The sequence below is a fragment of the Hylobates moloch genome, unplaced genomic scaffold, assembly GCF_009828535.3.
Source record: "Hylobates moloch isolate HMO894 unplaced genomic scaffold, HMol_V3 SCAFFOLD_13, whole genome shotgun sequence".
Taxonomy (NCBI): domain Eukaryota; kingdom Metazoa; phylum Chordata; class Mammalia; order Primates; family Hylobatidae; genus Hylobates; species Hylobates moloch.
Genome location: NW_026652288.1, coordinates 92,761,149 through 92,776,218, shown reverse-complemented (window position 1 = coordinate 92,776,218; position 15,070 = coordinate 92,761,149). Strand labels below are relative to the sequence as shown.

Sequence of the window (15,070 nt, the reverse complement as noted above, 5' to 3'; positions counted from 1 at the left end):
GAAGTAGGGTGTTAGAAAATGCTGACTGCTCAAACATGTTGTACTTTTAACCCAGGGCTGCTTGGATATTGAGTTCTAGAGAATTGCAGGAATAAGGGACTTTGGAAATCATCTTCAAACCCTTTCATGTTACACATATGGGAATAGTAACTTGTTAACTCTCTTTATTCGCTATGATGACCCCAAGATTGCACACCTAATTCAGAGAGGGAGAAAAGCTCCTTGGTGAATTGAACCACAGTTGCTTCCTAACCCCATCCCTCGTCCGTTGGTCAGACACAAAACTGAAATGGAAACCCATTTCTGCTGATTTCCCCAGAGAAGTTATGTAGCCTCTTTGAGCCCCAGGTTTTATATTTATGAAACCCTATCTTTGGTTGATGATTAAATGAGATTCTATTTGTGGAGCACTTAGCTTATGCCTGGCTTATAGTAAGCTGTCAATGATATTAGTAACAGCAACAGCAGCAGCAGCAGTTCTTATGAACGTTATTTTCATGTAAGAGGGAGCATCAGTGAGTGTATCCAGTCTGTCTACGACTAGTGCTTAGAATTACCAGCACAGCTGTGTTCTGATAATTGGAGATGATCCTGACCTCCTGTGTCTTCTGAGTAGTTCTCATTTCTCCTCTCTTTCTCAACTAGTTCTTCTCATTCTCTTTCTTATTTTTCTTTTTGTGAACCTAAGGCAACAGATCAAACAACTTAAAGTTGTGAGTGATTTCAGGGTAATTGTAGTAATACCTCAGTATACAGCTTTTTTTTTCTGAATCAATGTGTAGGAGATAAGAGCAAGAAGGCCACAGAACATTTTTCTAGGCACCTCTTGAAACCTTATGTGATTGTACTTAAAAAATTAATTATCTACATGTCAAAATCAAAACATTATTACTTGTATACTTTTATTTTTCTAGGACTTTTCTAAAAGAGTTGGAAAAGTGTGCTGAGAACCCTGAACTTCTGGCACATTGCTTTCTCAAGAGAGTAAGTCTGTACTCCCAGTAAATAATCATGCTAAAGTCAGCCCTTACTTTTCTGTGTTAAGTGACAAGGACAAATGGAAACACCAATGGTCTAAAAACATATCTGCTTCCCCCAGACTCCAAGCTTTACTGAAGTATAATTGGCAAATAAAAATTGCATATATTCAAACTATGCAACATGATGGTTTGATATACTTACACCCTGTGAAATGATTACCGCAGTCAAGTTAATGAATACATTCATTACCATTGTGTGTGTGTGTGTGTGTGTGTGTGTGTGTGTGTGTGTGTATAATCCAAAAAAGTTGAGCTCATTGAAGTAGAAGGGTGGTTGCCAGGGGCTGGAGTCTAGAGGAAGTAGGGAGATGTTGGTCAAACTTGCAGTTATGAGATGAGTAAGTTCTGGAAATATAGTGCACAGCATGGCGACTATCATGGAATAATACTGTACCGTACACTTGAAGTTTGCCAAGACAGCACATCTTGTATCTGCCCTTTGAGTGGAAAACATGAGTTGGCCTCCCAGCTTTATCTGACTTTATCCAAGGTGAGAGTGAGTCCAATTTGACTGAGCTCACACTGATATGTGGAAGTAACCGCCAGGCTGGCTTCCTGCAAAGCCCCATGAAATGGAAGGCTGGCCATCCATGGTCCCCAAAGCAGAGGATTCTCTTCTGAATGACTCAACTACATTTTAAAACAAGAATCTTACAGTGAGGTTAGAGTCCCACAATAAAGCTTTACTAATGCTCTCAAGAGGAGAAGCATCGGTGTTAAACTAAAAATCTCAGGAAATACATTTTATTTCCATTCTATTTTTTATGACATAGAGGATGATTAGAAAATTTTTAATCTACAGCCTCCTGTAGGCTTAGTACTCAATTTATGAACGTGTTGGCCTACAACATTATACCTCCAACTACCCTGTCTTCCCACCTCCCAGACTTCTTCCCTCTTTCCCTGTTTCTCCACCCTGTTTAGGCAACAAATAGGCTGTATGGGCCAGTGGGAGCTGCCACAGAGAAATGTTTCACCCAACATCAATCCCCACCAGGTGCTTTCTAGGACGCGACCATGGAGATGATCTGACCCCCTGTGCCTTCTAAATAGTTCTCATTTCTCCTCTCTTTCTCAACTAGTCCTTCTCATTCTCTTTCTTATTTTTCTTTTTGTGAACCCAAGGCAACAGATCAAACAACTTAAAGTTGTAAGCAACTCATATTATGACTGAGGCTGAGAGCAATGCTTATGATAACTGGAAGCAAACAAAGCCTCCAGATTTCAAGATATTTGACATTAATGGAGAGAAGGAATCTTCAATGCTCAGATCCCTTTGGTGGCCCCGTATGGCTTTCCATGTCAACTCATCATAGGCTTTGCATCAAAGCACCAGAATTCAACATACACTGAAAACTATTTTATACTCATTCTGATTCATTAATTTTTTTGAACTCTTACATTATTAGTGCTTTATATACTATTTTGAATTTTTGCACTTATCAAACCACTAATGTGAAATCTAGTTTCAGAGATTAGAAGTATTTTATGGTTGTGTATGTCATTACTGCAAAGATTATTTAAATTGCTCAATGAGAAATGGGCAAAGTTCCTGTGGGAAAGTGGATATTATCAAATTGTTCAAATATGAGGAAATTGTCAGAGAATTGTTAACTAAATACCTTTTCTGAATTCCTCTCCTAAACTGTAAAGTTTTACAAAGTTTTTTATAGCGCCCCGCCATGTTGGGAGGAACACTGTAAATCATTAACCCAGACAGAAAACACTGACTTAGCCCTATATGATTTATGATGTTAGAGACAAAATACAAGTAGTACTTTTTTTTTTTTTCTTGAGACGGAGTCTCGCTCTGTCACCCAGGCTGGAGTGCTGTGGCGCGATCTCGGCTCACTGCAACCTCCGACTCCCTGGTTCAAGCAATTCTCCTTCCTCACCCTCCCTCGTAGCTGGGATTACAGGCATGTGCCACCATGCCCGGCTAATTTTTGTATTTTTAGTAGAGACGAGGTTTCATCATGTTGGCCAGGATGGTCTCCATCTCCTGACCTCGTGATCCACCCACCTCGGCCTTCCAAGATAATGAATTTTGAAATAGTCTTCTGACCAAGTGTTTTAATCAGCCTCTTTAGCCTGTATCTTCTGAAACAATTCTCCTCCAGAGACCATGTTCTATATAGAATAATATTTGTCCATAGTGTACTGTGGGTTCCAAGTGCTCTGAGATCTCACATGGTAAAATGGAAAGAGCACTGGCATGGGTGCTCACACTCATATGTGGGAGTAACTGGTAAGTCAGGAAACATGATTTATCATGTTGGTCAAGCCACTTGCTGTCTGCATGACCTCCAGTAAATAACTTAAACCTTTGGAATCTCACTTTCCTCCTCCACACAACAGGCTAATAGTACCAATATGTACAGTTGTTGTGGGAAACAAAGTAATGCATGCAGAGGATTCTACAAAGTAAAAAGTGCTTTGACAATAGCCACCATTTTTTGAGTACTCTATCCATTGGGCATTTGTTGAGAGGTTTCTATACATCATCTCATTTAATCTCACAACAGTCACAGGAGTTGACTACTGTTATGGGCCCACTTAACAGATGAGGAAACTGAAGTCTAGGAAGGTTAGGTAACTTACTTTAGGCCATATAATTTGTATTTGACAAAGCCAAGAACTGAACCTGGACCATCCGCCACCAGAGCCCCGCAGTCTTAATCCATAAGCAATTATGTATTCTTGTGTGAATATGAGTTTCTGGTAGCAATTTTATAGCCTCTTGATTCATTCTGTAAGGAGATTAGGAGAATTGGGCACTTTTGTGTGTTGCTGGTTAGTGGACAACCTTTCTCTGAGGAATTTTGGACTGTTAGCCTTTAGAAGAGCAATTTAGGTCAATACTATATTTTTAAGCTCTGAGTTATTATTCTAGCTCCTTAACCAGTCTGAACATTTTTCAAGGGCAATCTGTCTTAAATGTGTGTGTCATTTTTTTCCTGGAGGGAATAGCAAAGGACGGTTGCTGTAGTTCTTATGCTGAAATGACCACGTGCAACCTATTGGGAGAAAGAAAGAGCTACAGAAATGGAAGTCATCCACTATAGCAATGTATTTGGGAGTAGAATAGGCATCCTTGAAGCTGCAAGGGAAGAAATCATCTGTGTTGACAAGAAGGAAATCCAGAGTTGGGCTGAGCAGGAGGACAGGGTCACAGACTTCTGCAAGGAGGTGGCTTCATGGGCTTCTCCACCGGAGTGGCATGAGGTCTGTGGCCAGCACAGCTGCTGTGGGCCAGGCTCCCTGATAGAGTGTGTGAAGCTGGCAAGCTGACTCCAGAGGCTTGGAGTGTGCTTTCTCTCCAGGATATTGGCATATGTGTGCCCACCTCTCAGCGTCTTTGATACCACGAGAATCCAGGTTGAACAGCACGTTGAGTCCTCCTTGCTCTCTAGCTCCGAAACAGTCACATAACATTTCCTGTCTCAGAGTCTTGTGCTGCAGGTTGAAAGTGATGTTTGAGGCGGAGCCTGTCACTTTGAGGGTTGCCCAAATGACTGAGCTCCGTGTTGGTTGCCCGATATACCACATCTCCCCTCTGGCATGTTTCCATCTTTTGGTGGTTTTTTGGGCTTCTTTGCAGGGTTGGTGTCACGAGGACCACAAGGAGAGGGTGGGGAGAGAAGAGAGGGGGACCATCAAACACCAGCCTCTTTTCTGTCAGTTTTACTACTCATTGCAGACCTGTTGTGGGGAGATGTCGATGTCCTGGACAAAGGGCAGGAAAAGAATGATAAAGATAAAAACCAATTCCTGTTTGTGAGTCTACTTACGTATTTACCAATAGCCCCTGTAGATGATCCCAGAGCACTCTGTGCCTACCTATGTCTGGTAGTTATGGTTGTTTAAAGCCTTCTGTTTATCTCTCCATCACACACGCCCCCCAACATAAGATTACTTACTGTGCACCCCCAGTTCCTTACTTATTAGAGTATTCTGGCTTGTTGAATGAATGAATAAACTGTATTATCCTGTCCACTTACTGAAAAATGCTACCTGATTAATTTGTTCTAATGTTTTTCCCACCTAGAAAGAAGATCTTCAGATATATTTTAAATACCATAAGAATCTGCCCCGAGCTAAGGCAATCTGGCAAGAGTGTCAAGACTGCGCCTACTTTGGGGTAATGTTGAGAAGACAAACTTGTTCCTGGAAAATGTTTCTATGCATCAAGTTGTTAAAGAAATCAAAAGTGGGACTAGGGAGAGGAATTTGGCTTTGGGATTTATGTTTATTTGAAGTGTCCCATACTTTGAAATTACACATGAAAAGTTTCGACACAGCGTTTGGTCTCTATGGGATAGGCCTGTGAGGAGCACCTATATCTGGTGAGAAAATCAGTGTCTTCTTCTAGGATGGGTTTTAAAGATGAAACTAAGTCAAAGATGTCACACTTTGGGCTCCCTGGAATGATATTTACAAACTATCTGTATCCTTCAGGCTCCAAATGGCCTGAATAGACTCTGGCGGCCCCCAACTTGAAGACAAGCGGCCTCCTTTTCAGAAGGACTTGAAATGCCCCACTGTCTTCTAGTGAACTTGCTTTCTAAAAGAAATAAATGGTTCTGCTTCCCTAGATGCCTGTAAAAATGTTAGCCAAACCGTCCTCTTTCCTCATTGTCTTATTTCACACACTGTTCCTAGGGGACAGAACAAGCCCACAGCCTTATGGAGCTGCTCGACACAGCTGCCCCTGTTGTCCAGGAAAAGCAATTTTGTGTTTTGTACCTAAGTGCTGCCACTTTTGTTCTGTGTGTGTTGTTCGTTTTGCTTTATGTTGTTTCTATTTGGCTTTTAAAGGTATGCCAGCGCCAACTGGATCACAATCTCCCTCTTTTTAAGTATCTTAAAGGACCAAGCCAGAGACTTATAAAATACCAGATGCTGTTGAAGGTAAAATCAATGAGACAGTGCTTTTCCTTGGTGGGAAACCAGACACCTGCACTGTGGCGCCCATGTCGTTATACGTGTAGAGCTGTGCCTTGGTCTTCTAAGGCTGGAGATATGTCTATCCTGCAGGTTTTTTCTTTCCTCCAACTCTAAATCAGCCCTCTTCAATGTGGAGTAAGACCAAAGAATCATAGAGTTGGAGGGCACCTGAGGGCCTCACTAGTCCAATGTCTAGCTCAGGGCATGAATTACTAAGGAGCCTGGCTTAGGGGAGGAGAGCTCTTTGGGAGCCAGACTGTGATTTTCCCCAAAGTTACTGTTTTATGGGCATTTTAACTTGTGGAAGGGAGAAGACAAAACTGAAGCCTTCTCTCCCTTTGCAGCACTGACCTCCATTCTTAGATTTAGGATCTTACCCTGAGAGCAGCCTAACAGAATGAACTTTGCTATATCTGAACCCTGAACCCCTAAGTAGTTTTCTCTCTCTTTCTCTCTGACCTTTACCCCTCCTTAGTGATAAGTCATTGACACTAGCACATCTGCAGGCAAGCATTCTCAGACACCCCAAACAGGATATGAGGGCCTATCATGGCTAGTTTTCTATGTGTGAGCTTGAGAGAAAGGTTTGGGCCACCATGATAAGTTGTCTGTTGAATTAACCTGTATAAGGCATTTAGGTAGCTCTTGCCCAGTGGCCACTATTTCTTTTTTTTTTTTTTTTTTTTTTTGAGACGGAGTCTCGCTGTGTCCCCCAGGTTGGAGTGCAGTGGCGCGATCTCGGCTCACTGCAAGCTCCGCCTCCTGGGTTCACACCATTCTCCCGCCTCAACCTCCCGAGTAGCTGGGACTACAGGCGCCCGCCACTATGCCCGGCTAATTTTTTGTATTTTTAGTAGAAACGGGGTTTCACCGTGTTAGCCAAGATGGTCTCAATCTCCTGACCTCGTGATCCGCCCGTCTCGGCCTCCCAAAGTGCTGGAATTACAGGCGTGAGCCACCGCGCCCGGCCCACTATTTCTTAATAAAAAAACAAACAAACAAAAACAAGCACTTCCTGTTTACTGGGTACTTCCCCACATGTATTTCTTTCTTTCTTTTTTTTCTTTCTTTTTTTTTGAGACAGAGTGAGACTCTGCCCAGGCTGGAGTGCAATGGCACGATCTCAGCTCACTGCAACCTCTGCCTCCCAGGTTCAAGCAATACTCCTGCCTCAGCCTCCCAAGTAGCTGGGATTACAGGTGCGTGCCACCATGCCTGGCTAATTTTTGTATTTTTAGTAGAGATGGGGTTTCACCGTGTTGGCCAGGCTGGTCTTGAACTCCTGACCTCGTGATCCGCCCACCTCAGCCTCCCAAAGTGCTGGGATTCCAGTATTTCTTGTTTAATCTCCACAATCAGACATACCAGCCATGCTCTGGACTGTGAAGAAACTGAGGCTCAGCAAGGTTAAGCTCATTGCCCAACAGTCTCCCCTCAGAAAAAGTTACCCCTTGCCGGCCAGACATGATGACACACACCTGTAGTCCCAGCTACTCAGGAGGTGGAGGCAGGAGCATCCCTTCAGTCCAGGAGTTCAAGGCTAGCCTGGGAAACATAGCAAGACCTCATCTGTAAAAATAATTTTAAAAACTTTTTTTCAAAGTTACTCCTTTCAAGCTTTCCATTAGCAGTTTCAGCCTCAGTGTACTCTGCCATTTGTCAGTTATGAGACCTTGACCTCTTGGGCCTTAGTTTTCCTCTATGTAAAATGAGGGTACTAGACTCCTCCATAAGATCGTTATGAAGCAGATGATTAGCACATGCGGAGGGCTTGGCACAGCCCAGGAAGCTCTGCATGATGTGTAGCTGTTATCTTAGACATTGAGCTGTCACACCACCATATAAATGAGGATAATGATCTGCTTCCTTCAGCAAGCAGCACCTCGGAGCATGTTTGATCCCGCACTCACTCAGGGCCTCATGCTCCCCTGCATGTCCCATTGTCACTGTCATTCCTATTCTAGAAGTCCAACCTCTGGGCCCAGTGAGGAGTGCGCAGGATGTAAGTAATGGTCCTCCCTCCCTCAGCCTAGGCTCCAGCTTTCCCATAGAGGTGACATTTACACAGGAGCTAGTTTCGGTACCGATGCAGAGGGCTGTGGGGCATCGTCACTGGAAACACAGACTCAAGAGTTTAACAACCTGGGTCTGAATCCAGGCTCTGACCCTTCCAGGCTGCGTGAACTCAGGCAAGTTATTTAACCTCTCTCAGCCTCAGATTTCTCACCTGTAGAAATAAGATAATAATAGTACTTTCCTGGTATGCTTGTTGGGAGCACTAAATGAGATAATACAGGTTAAAAGGACTTAGAAGGTTTTGTTAGCTGCCTTTCACTGAAGAAACAAGAGATAGAATTACTATAAAATATTTTGCGGGGGGGTCTGTGAGGAGCCGTGGGAGCTACCCAAGGCAGACCAGAGCAGCGTCCCCACAGCTAAGCTTCCTGGTGCCTGTGAAACCAGCTCAGGCCATTACGTGCCTGCAAGGAAAGGAACGACCTTGTAGTCGTATCTAGGACCTTCTCCATCCCCGGGGGCGGAGCTTATTTTGCATCTCGCATACATGTGCTGGCTTGAAAGAGCATGAATGTTGGAATGATTGCCTCATGCTTTAGAAAGGATCATGGGATCTTGGGGAGAGGGTGATGAGTGATAGTTTATACCATTAAAGAAAGACTCACGAAACATTGGGGAAAATGTGAACAAAATATGTAACAGATGATCAGTATGCTTAATGAATCGTGCTGTTGGAAATTATAATAAAAAGATGCACAAAGGACATAGCAATTTGCAAAAGAATAAACACTAGTAGCAAACATTTTTTAAAAAAAGTTCTACACCTCTAGTTATCTAAGGAAGTCAAATTAAAACAACAGTGAGGTAGGATTTCTCTCTTCATTCAACTGGTAAAGATTTTTGATTAAATGGTACTACCCCTTGTAGGCTAGGGGCTGGTGAGACAGGCTTTCCTATATAGCTGGCAGGAACACAGTCCTCTGAAGAACTTGGAAATATGCCTCAAAACTCTTAACATTTACAATTCCACTCTAGGAATTTAGCTTTAAGAAAAATGCATAAAAGTTATTTTCATTATTATAGTAAAAAATATTGTTGAACCTAAATGTTTAATGATAAGGGGGACTATAATTCGAGTATGGCTTATCTGTAAGATACAACACTCTACCACAATCAAAGCCCATGTTTTAAAAATATATAATATCATGGGAAAATATTCATGAGATATTGTTGAATGAGAAGAAGCAGTCTACAAAATAGTGCGCACAATATGATTCTGGGTTTGTGGAAAGAACCCCGTGCCAAATACATCATTTATTCTCTCCCTCTTACACATTTACACACGTTCTCAGGCAGCTTAGCATTGGTGGCAGATAGTTTGCACAGTAGATTTTGTTGACAATCTACATTTTGATGGAAATCTACATTTTAATTTTCAACAAGACTTTTGGGTTAACGCAGGGTCTGCTGGATTTCAAGTCTCCTGAAGATATGGAGATAGACCCAGGTGAACTAGGAGGCTCGGCTAAGGTACTCAATATTAAATATTACATTTTGTATAACTAACTATTAATGGTGTTTGTCTATGGGTTGGAGGATTTGTAGCAATTTTACTTGGTGGTCTTTATTATCTAGATTTTCTAAAATAGTATGTATCCTATAACTCATAGTTAAGAAAAAAAAAACAAAAAAATTAAAGGCAATTTTGAAATAGGGATTTGCAGCCCAAAGGGAAGTGGTAATATATTTTCTTCCTTCCACATAGTTTTTTTTTTTTTTTTAGACAGAATCTCACTCTGTTGCCCAGGCTGGAGTGCAATCTTGGCTCACTGCAACTTCTGCCTCCGGGGTTTAAGCAATTCTCCTGCCTCAGCCTCCCAAGTAGTTGGGATTACAGGCGCCCACCACCATGCCCAGCTAATTTTTTTATTTTTAGTAGAGACGGGATTTCGCCATGTTGGCCAGGCTGGTCTCGAACTCCTGACCTCAGATGATCCACCCGCCTCGGCCTCCCAAAGTGCTGGGATTACAGGCGTGAGCCACTGCACCCAGCCAAAAAAATTTTAATGGGAACGAAATTAAGCAAATACGTAAAATGCATACATAAAAGACTAGAAGTAAATAAATATGATAAACTGTCTGCTGTGGCTTTCCTGAATGGTAGGATTATGTTTTCTTCTTTGTACCTCTTAGTGTATCTAATTTGTGTATGTTATACCTTGTTCTCCTCTGTGTGTGTGTGTGCGTGTGTGTGAACTCTAAGAGTCTGCCAAAGTTCCCTTAGAAGAAATGGTGACCGTGACGACACCAGGTTAGGAAGAAATCTGTGGTTTAGCAGTGCGGTTTCTCTTCCCTTCCCTATAGAATATTCTGGTTTTAGCAAGAAACACTTGAGACATGTCTCATGGGGCAGTCATTTGCATGCCCTTTCTGCTCAGAATGGATGACAAGGACCCGTTGAAAACAGAAGCAGCTCAGGACACAGGTCATATTTTTACAGCCTGGAGCAAGAGGAGCTAGCCCTAGTTAGAGGAGTTTAATAATGTTTTTAAGGATTTTTCTGAACCCTGCATTATACAGTTCAAAACCCTAGCCACCTCGTGTTTTGTGAAGGAGGGTTAGCGGAAGGAAGGGGGATAGGAGCAGGTGAGGATCTGAAAGGAAACTGAGCATTCAGTGTTTGGTAAGGAGGAACATGCCTGGTATAAGAATTTTTTAAAAAAAATTTTTTTGTTTTTTTATTTTTTTGAGACAGAGTCTCGTTCTGTCACCCAGGCTGGAGTGCAATGGCAGGGTCTCGGCTCACTGCAACCTCCGCCTCCCGGGTTCAAGCTATTATCCTGCCTCAGCCTCCTGAATAGCTGGGATTACAGGCACCCGCCACCATGCCAGGCTAATTTTTGTATTTTTAGTAGAGATGGGGTTTCACCATGTTGGCCAGGCTGGTCTCAATCTCATGACCTCGTGATCCGCCCTCCTCGGCCTCCCAAAGTGCTGGGATTACAGGCATGAGCCACTGCGCCCTGCCAAGAACTCTTAATCCCTTATTGATGATGTTAAAATAAATTCAGGGAAGAGTCTGTTTCTTTTACCAGGAAGTGAAGCTTCTTTATTATGAATGAGAAGCTACGAATCCATGATACGTTTTTCAGAGGCAGCAGCATGATCTGTTCCATTCATCAGCCCTGTCACTCATGTCTCTCATCCAAAGATGCAAATACCCAGTGCTTCCGCACAGATTAAGAAAATATTAAACCCTGTGACTACATTGTGCTGTAGAGACAAAAAGAGTCAGGGCTAGATGGGGAGCAGCAAAGGGGCTAGCTGTTCTTCATTGTAGAAATTGAGATGTTAAAAAAATACATTGAACAAACCAAAATTTTTTTATGTGCATTTACCAGGTAACAGATAAATACAGCATGTAGGTAGCAGGGAGATAAAATACCGCAAGCCCATGCAAAAGCCTTTAGAGCTGAAACAATCATCCCAATCACATCCTAAATGTCACTGTGGTTGTAATTGGAACATTGGTCTCTTTAATTAGTTACTGCTTTTCTGCTGAATGCTGAGTTTCTGTGTTTGGGAGATGCAGAGCACCGGCTTCTCTATTTGGCATCTTTAATGGTGGTGCAATGTGGGGAGGGCCAGGGACAAGTGGAGGAAGGAAGGAAGGACAGAGTTGGGGGAGATTCAGTGTGCAAATATGATGTTATGGCTTTTACATGTAAATCATTAGTAAATTTCCACGTAGCAGCCTCTATGGAGTTCTTTGTCTGTATAGGAGTTTACAAATGTCCTCCTCTGGGATGATTTTAAGTATAATTTTTCCCATAGGAATAAGGCTTTCACATTAAATATAGGAATATGATACTCAGATTGTATTCTTTTTCTTTTTCTTTTTTCTTTTTTTGTGAGACAAGGTCTCACTTTGTTGCCCAGGCTGGAGTGTAGTGGCGCAATCTTGGCTCACTGCAAACTCCACCTCCCGGGTTCAAGTGATTCTCCTGCCTCAGCCTCCTGAATAGCTGGGATTACGGGCACGCACCACCACACCCAGCTACTTTTTTTTTTTGAGACAGGGTTTAGCTCTTGTTACCCAGGCTGGAGTAAAATGGCGCAATCTGGGCTCACTGCAACCTCCACCTCCTGGGTTCAAGGAGTTCTCCTGCCTCAGCCTCCCAAGTAGCTGGGATTACAGGCGCCTGCCACCACACTAAGCTAATTTTTGTATTTTTAGTAGAGATGGGGTTTCACCATGTTGGCCAGGCTGGGCTCAAACTCCTGACCTCAAGTGCTCTGCCTGTCTCAGCCTCCCAAAGTGCTGAGATTACAGGCATGAGCCACCGCCAGCCATATGGTATTTTTTTTTTCAGTAGGCCCCAGGGAATAGGGATATAAAAGAGAAAGGAGCCTATTTAAAAGGAGCTAGGTTTTTCCATGCTTTAAAAGAGCTGAATTCTGGCCAGGCACAGTGGCTCATGCCTGTAATCCCAGCACTTTGGGAGGCCGAGGTGGGTGGATCACCTGAGGTTAGGAGTTCGAGACCAGCCTGGTCAACATGGCGAAACCCCATCTCTACTAAAAATACAAAAATTAGCCAGGCGTGGTGGTGCGCACCTGTAATCCCAGCTACTCCGGAGGCTTAGACAGGAAAATTGCTTGAACCTAGGAGGCAGAGGTTGCAGTGAGCTGAAATTGTGCCTCTGCACTCTAGCCTGGGTGACAGAGTGAAACTCTCTCTCTCAAAAAAAAAAAAAAAAAAAAAAATATATATATATATATATATAGCTGAATTCTATATGTTTCTTATGTAGCAGGAGTATAATTTCCATGATTTATGAACTTCATTCTTCACTAGTACAATGCACAGAAGTATATGATTTTGCTTGTCTCTATATGATATACCTAAATCAGCAAGCATCTTTAGCCACCATGCTTTGGGAGCAGGCAGACAGATCAATATCCACCCTTCTCAGTCAGGGTTGGCTGGATCCCTGGCTCCTCATCTCTGTCTTGTTTTCCTTCTTCACTTTGCAGGTGGTATACTTTTGATTTCCAACAAGGCATTTGTTTTCCACAGGACGGGCCAAAGAGAACCAAGGATTCAGCATTCTCAGCTGAACTACAACAAGCTTTGGCAGTGATAGAGGATTTGATCAAGTCCTGTGAGTTGGCCGTGGACCTAGCAGCAGTGACTGAATGTCCGGTATGTTCCATAGTAGTGTTAGAGCATCTCACACAAAAGGCAGGTGCAATACTACAGAGCGAGGAGGGGCTGTGGCAAAGTCAGAGAGATCGTCTATGGTAAAGGAATTCGACTCTGAGGAAAGTCACCTAAATCGCTCAGTAAACCCGTGCTATCAGATTCCAAGCAGTCCCTTGGCATCGTCAGGAATCTTAGATTTATTCCTCAGGGTTCTGAATGTGGGACTGACCCACTGTCTGGACAAACCAGAAAGTCAAGGGCCAGAACATATATGGGCAGAGGAAAAGTCCTGAGGAGCAATTTATTTTCTAACTCGTGGCACTATTAAAATAGTAAAAGATTTGTCTTCTTGTTTCAGAGTTTCTCTAAGAAAAGTATTTTGGAAACAGGTCCTATATTCTTGCCCCAATTTTGTATCACAGATCCCAGAAGAGGCCCCAAAAGTATATAGTGTACATGCATTAATCCCAATAGTCTAAAGAAAACCCAAGAGATGCATTTAGAGGCCAATGCTGGGGAGTTGAGCTCCAGCATCAGTGTTAATCTGGAGCAGGCTGGTCCCAGGCATTCCAGGCAAAACATCCCCTATAACTGTATAATCTCTTTGAGACTGGAGCATAGTTAATATTCGACTTGTTTTGTTTTTTACTTTGAAGTACTCTAGATTATGATTCAGATGTATTTGTTTTATTTCACTGTCATAATAATAAATTACCGTAAGCTTGGTGGCTTAGGGCAGCACAAATTCATTATTATTATTATTTTGAAGTTCCAGGGTCAGAAGTTCAACAGTCTTATGGGCTAAAATCAAGGTGTTTCCTTTCCTTTTTGGAGACTAGCATCCATCCCCTTGAGTTTTCCAGCTTAAAAAGGCCACCCACGCTCCATGGCTCATGGCTTCATAGCCAGCGATGGCAGGTTGAGTTCTTCTTCTTCTTTTTTTTTTTTTTTGAGACAGAGTCTTGCCCTGTCGCCCAGGCTGGAGTGCAATGGCGCAATCTTGGCTCACTGCAACCTCTGCCCCCCAGGTTCAAGCGATTCTCATGCCCCAGCCTCCTAGGTAGCTGGGATTACAGGTGCTTGCCACCACACCCAGCTAATTTTTTTATTTTATTTTATTTTTATTTTTAGTAGAGTCGGGGCTTCTCCATGTTGGTCAGGCTGGTCTCGGACTCCTGACCTCGTGATCCCGTTTCCGCCTCCCAAAGTGCTGGGATTACAGGTGAGAGCCACTGTGCCCGGCCAAGTTCTTCTTATATCACATCACTGTGACCCCCTCTTCTGCTTTTTTGTCACTTGTGATTATATTATACTTTTTCCTTCTCTGTTTTTTTTCTTTTCATTTTTATCTGGTTTTGAACATACCATGTATTGAGGTCTTGGTAGAGGAAATGACTTTTCTTTCCTTGTCATAAATCAAACCATAAAAGTTATTAAGGTCCGAAAAATGAGATATTTTTACTTCCCACACTGGTATTTCTTGGGCCTGGATCTCAGAAACTTAGCCCCACGGGGTTTGCTGTGATCCCAGCCATGATGCTGTTACTGTCCCCTGGGACTCCAAGGTGTCGCTGTGGATGACTGATGCATGATTCAAGAGGATATGCATAAACTGCAGTGTAGGGTTAGGGTGTGTGTAAGGATCATTTTCTTGGTAATAATTCTTCTTTCTTCGGCTGAGGAAAGTCAAGGGAACAATTTGTTAGGTCAATTCAGGGCATCTTTCTGTTCCTTTTTAAATCTTGAATCACGTGTTAGCCATCCCTATTAAATTTCATTTCCCTGAATCTAATGAATGTCCTGGAAACAATACACAGGGCAGGAAACAGTGTAAATAACATGGGCGGAGGAGGCTGTGAGA

The 15,070-nt window shown here is 42.8% G+C and overlaps 1 protein-coding gene across 3 annotated transcripts in view; it reads left to right on the top strand.

Annotated features, from left to right (window-relative positions):
- The window catches only part of MCF2L2 (MCF.2 cell line derived transforming sequence-like 2), a 253,611-nt gene that overhangs the window by 200,482 nt on the left and 38,059 nt on the right, over positions 1-15,070 (top strand). For all 3 annotated transcript variants that reach the window (XM_032171721.2, XM_058427094.1, XM_032171722.2), the window contains 5 exons: positions 915-984; positions 5,089-5,181; positions 5,859-5,951; positions 9,465-9,533; positions 13,084-13,209. In XM_032171721.2, coding sequence (XP_032027612.1) covers positions 915-984; positions 5,089-5,181; positions 5,859-5,951; positions 9,465-9,533; positions 13,084-13,209 — 451 coding nt within the window. The remainder of the gene's footprint in view (positions 1-914; positions 985-5,088; positions 5,182-5,858; positions 5,952-9,464; positions 9,534-13,083; positions 13,210-15,070) is intronic.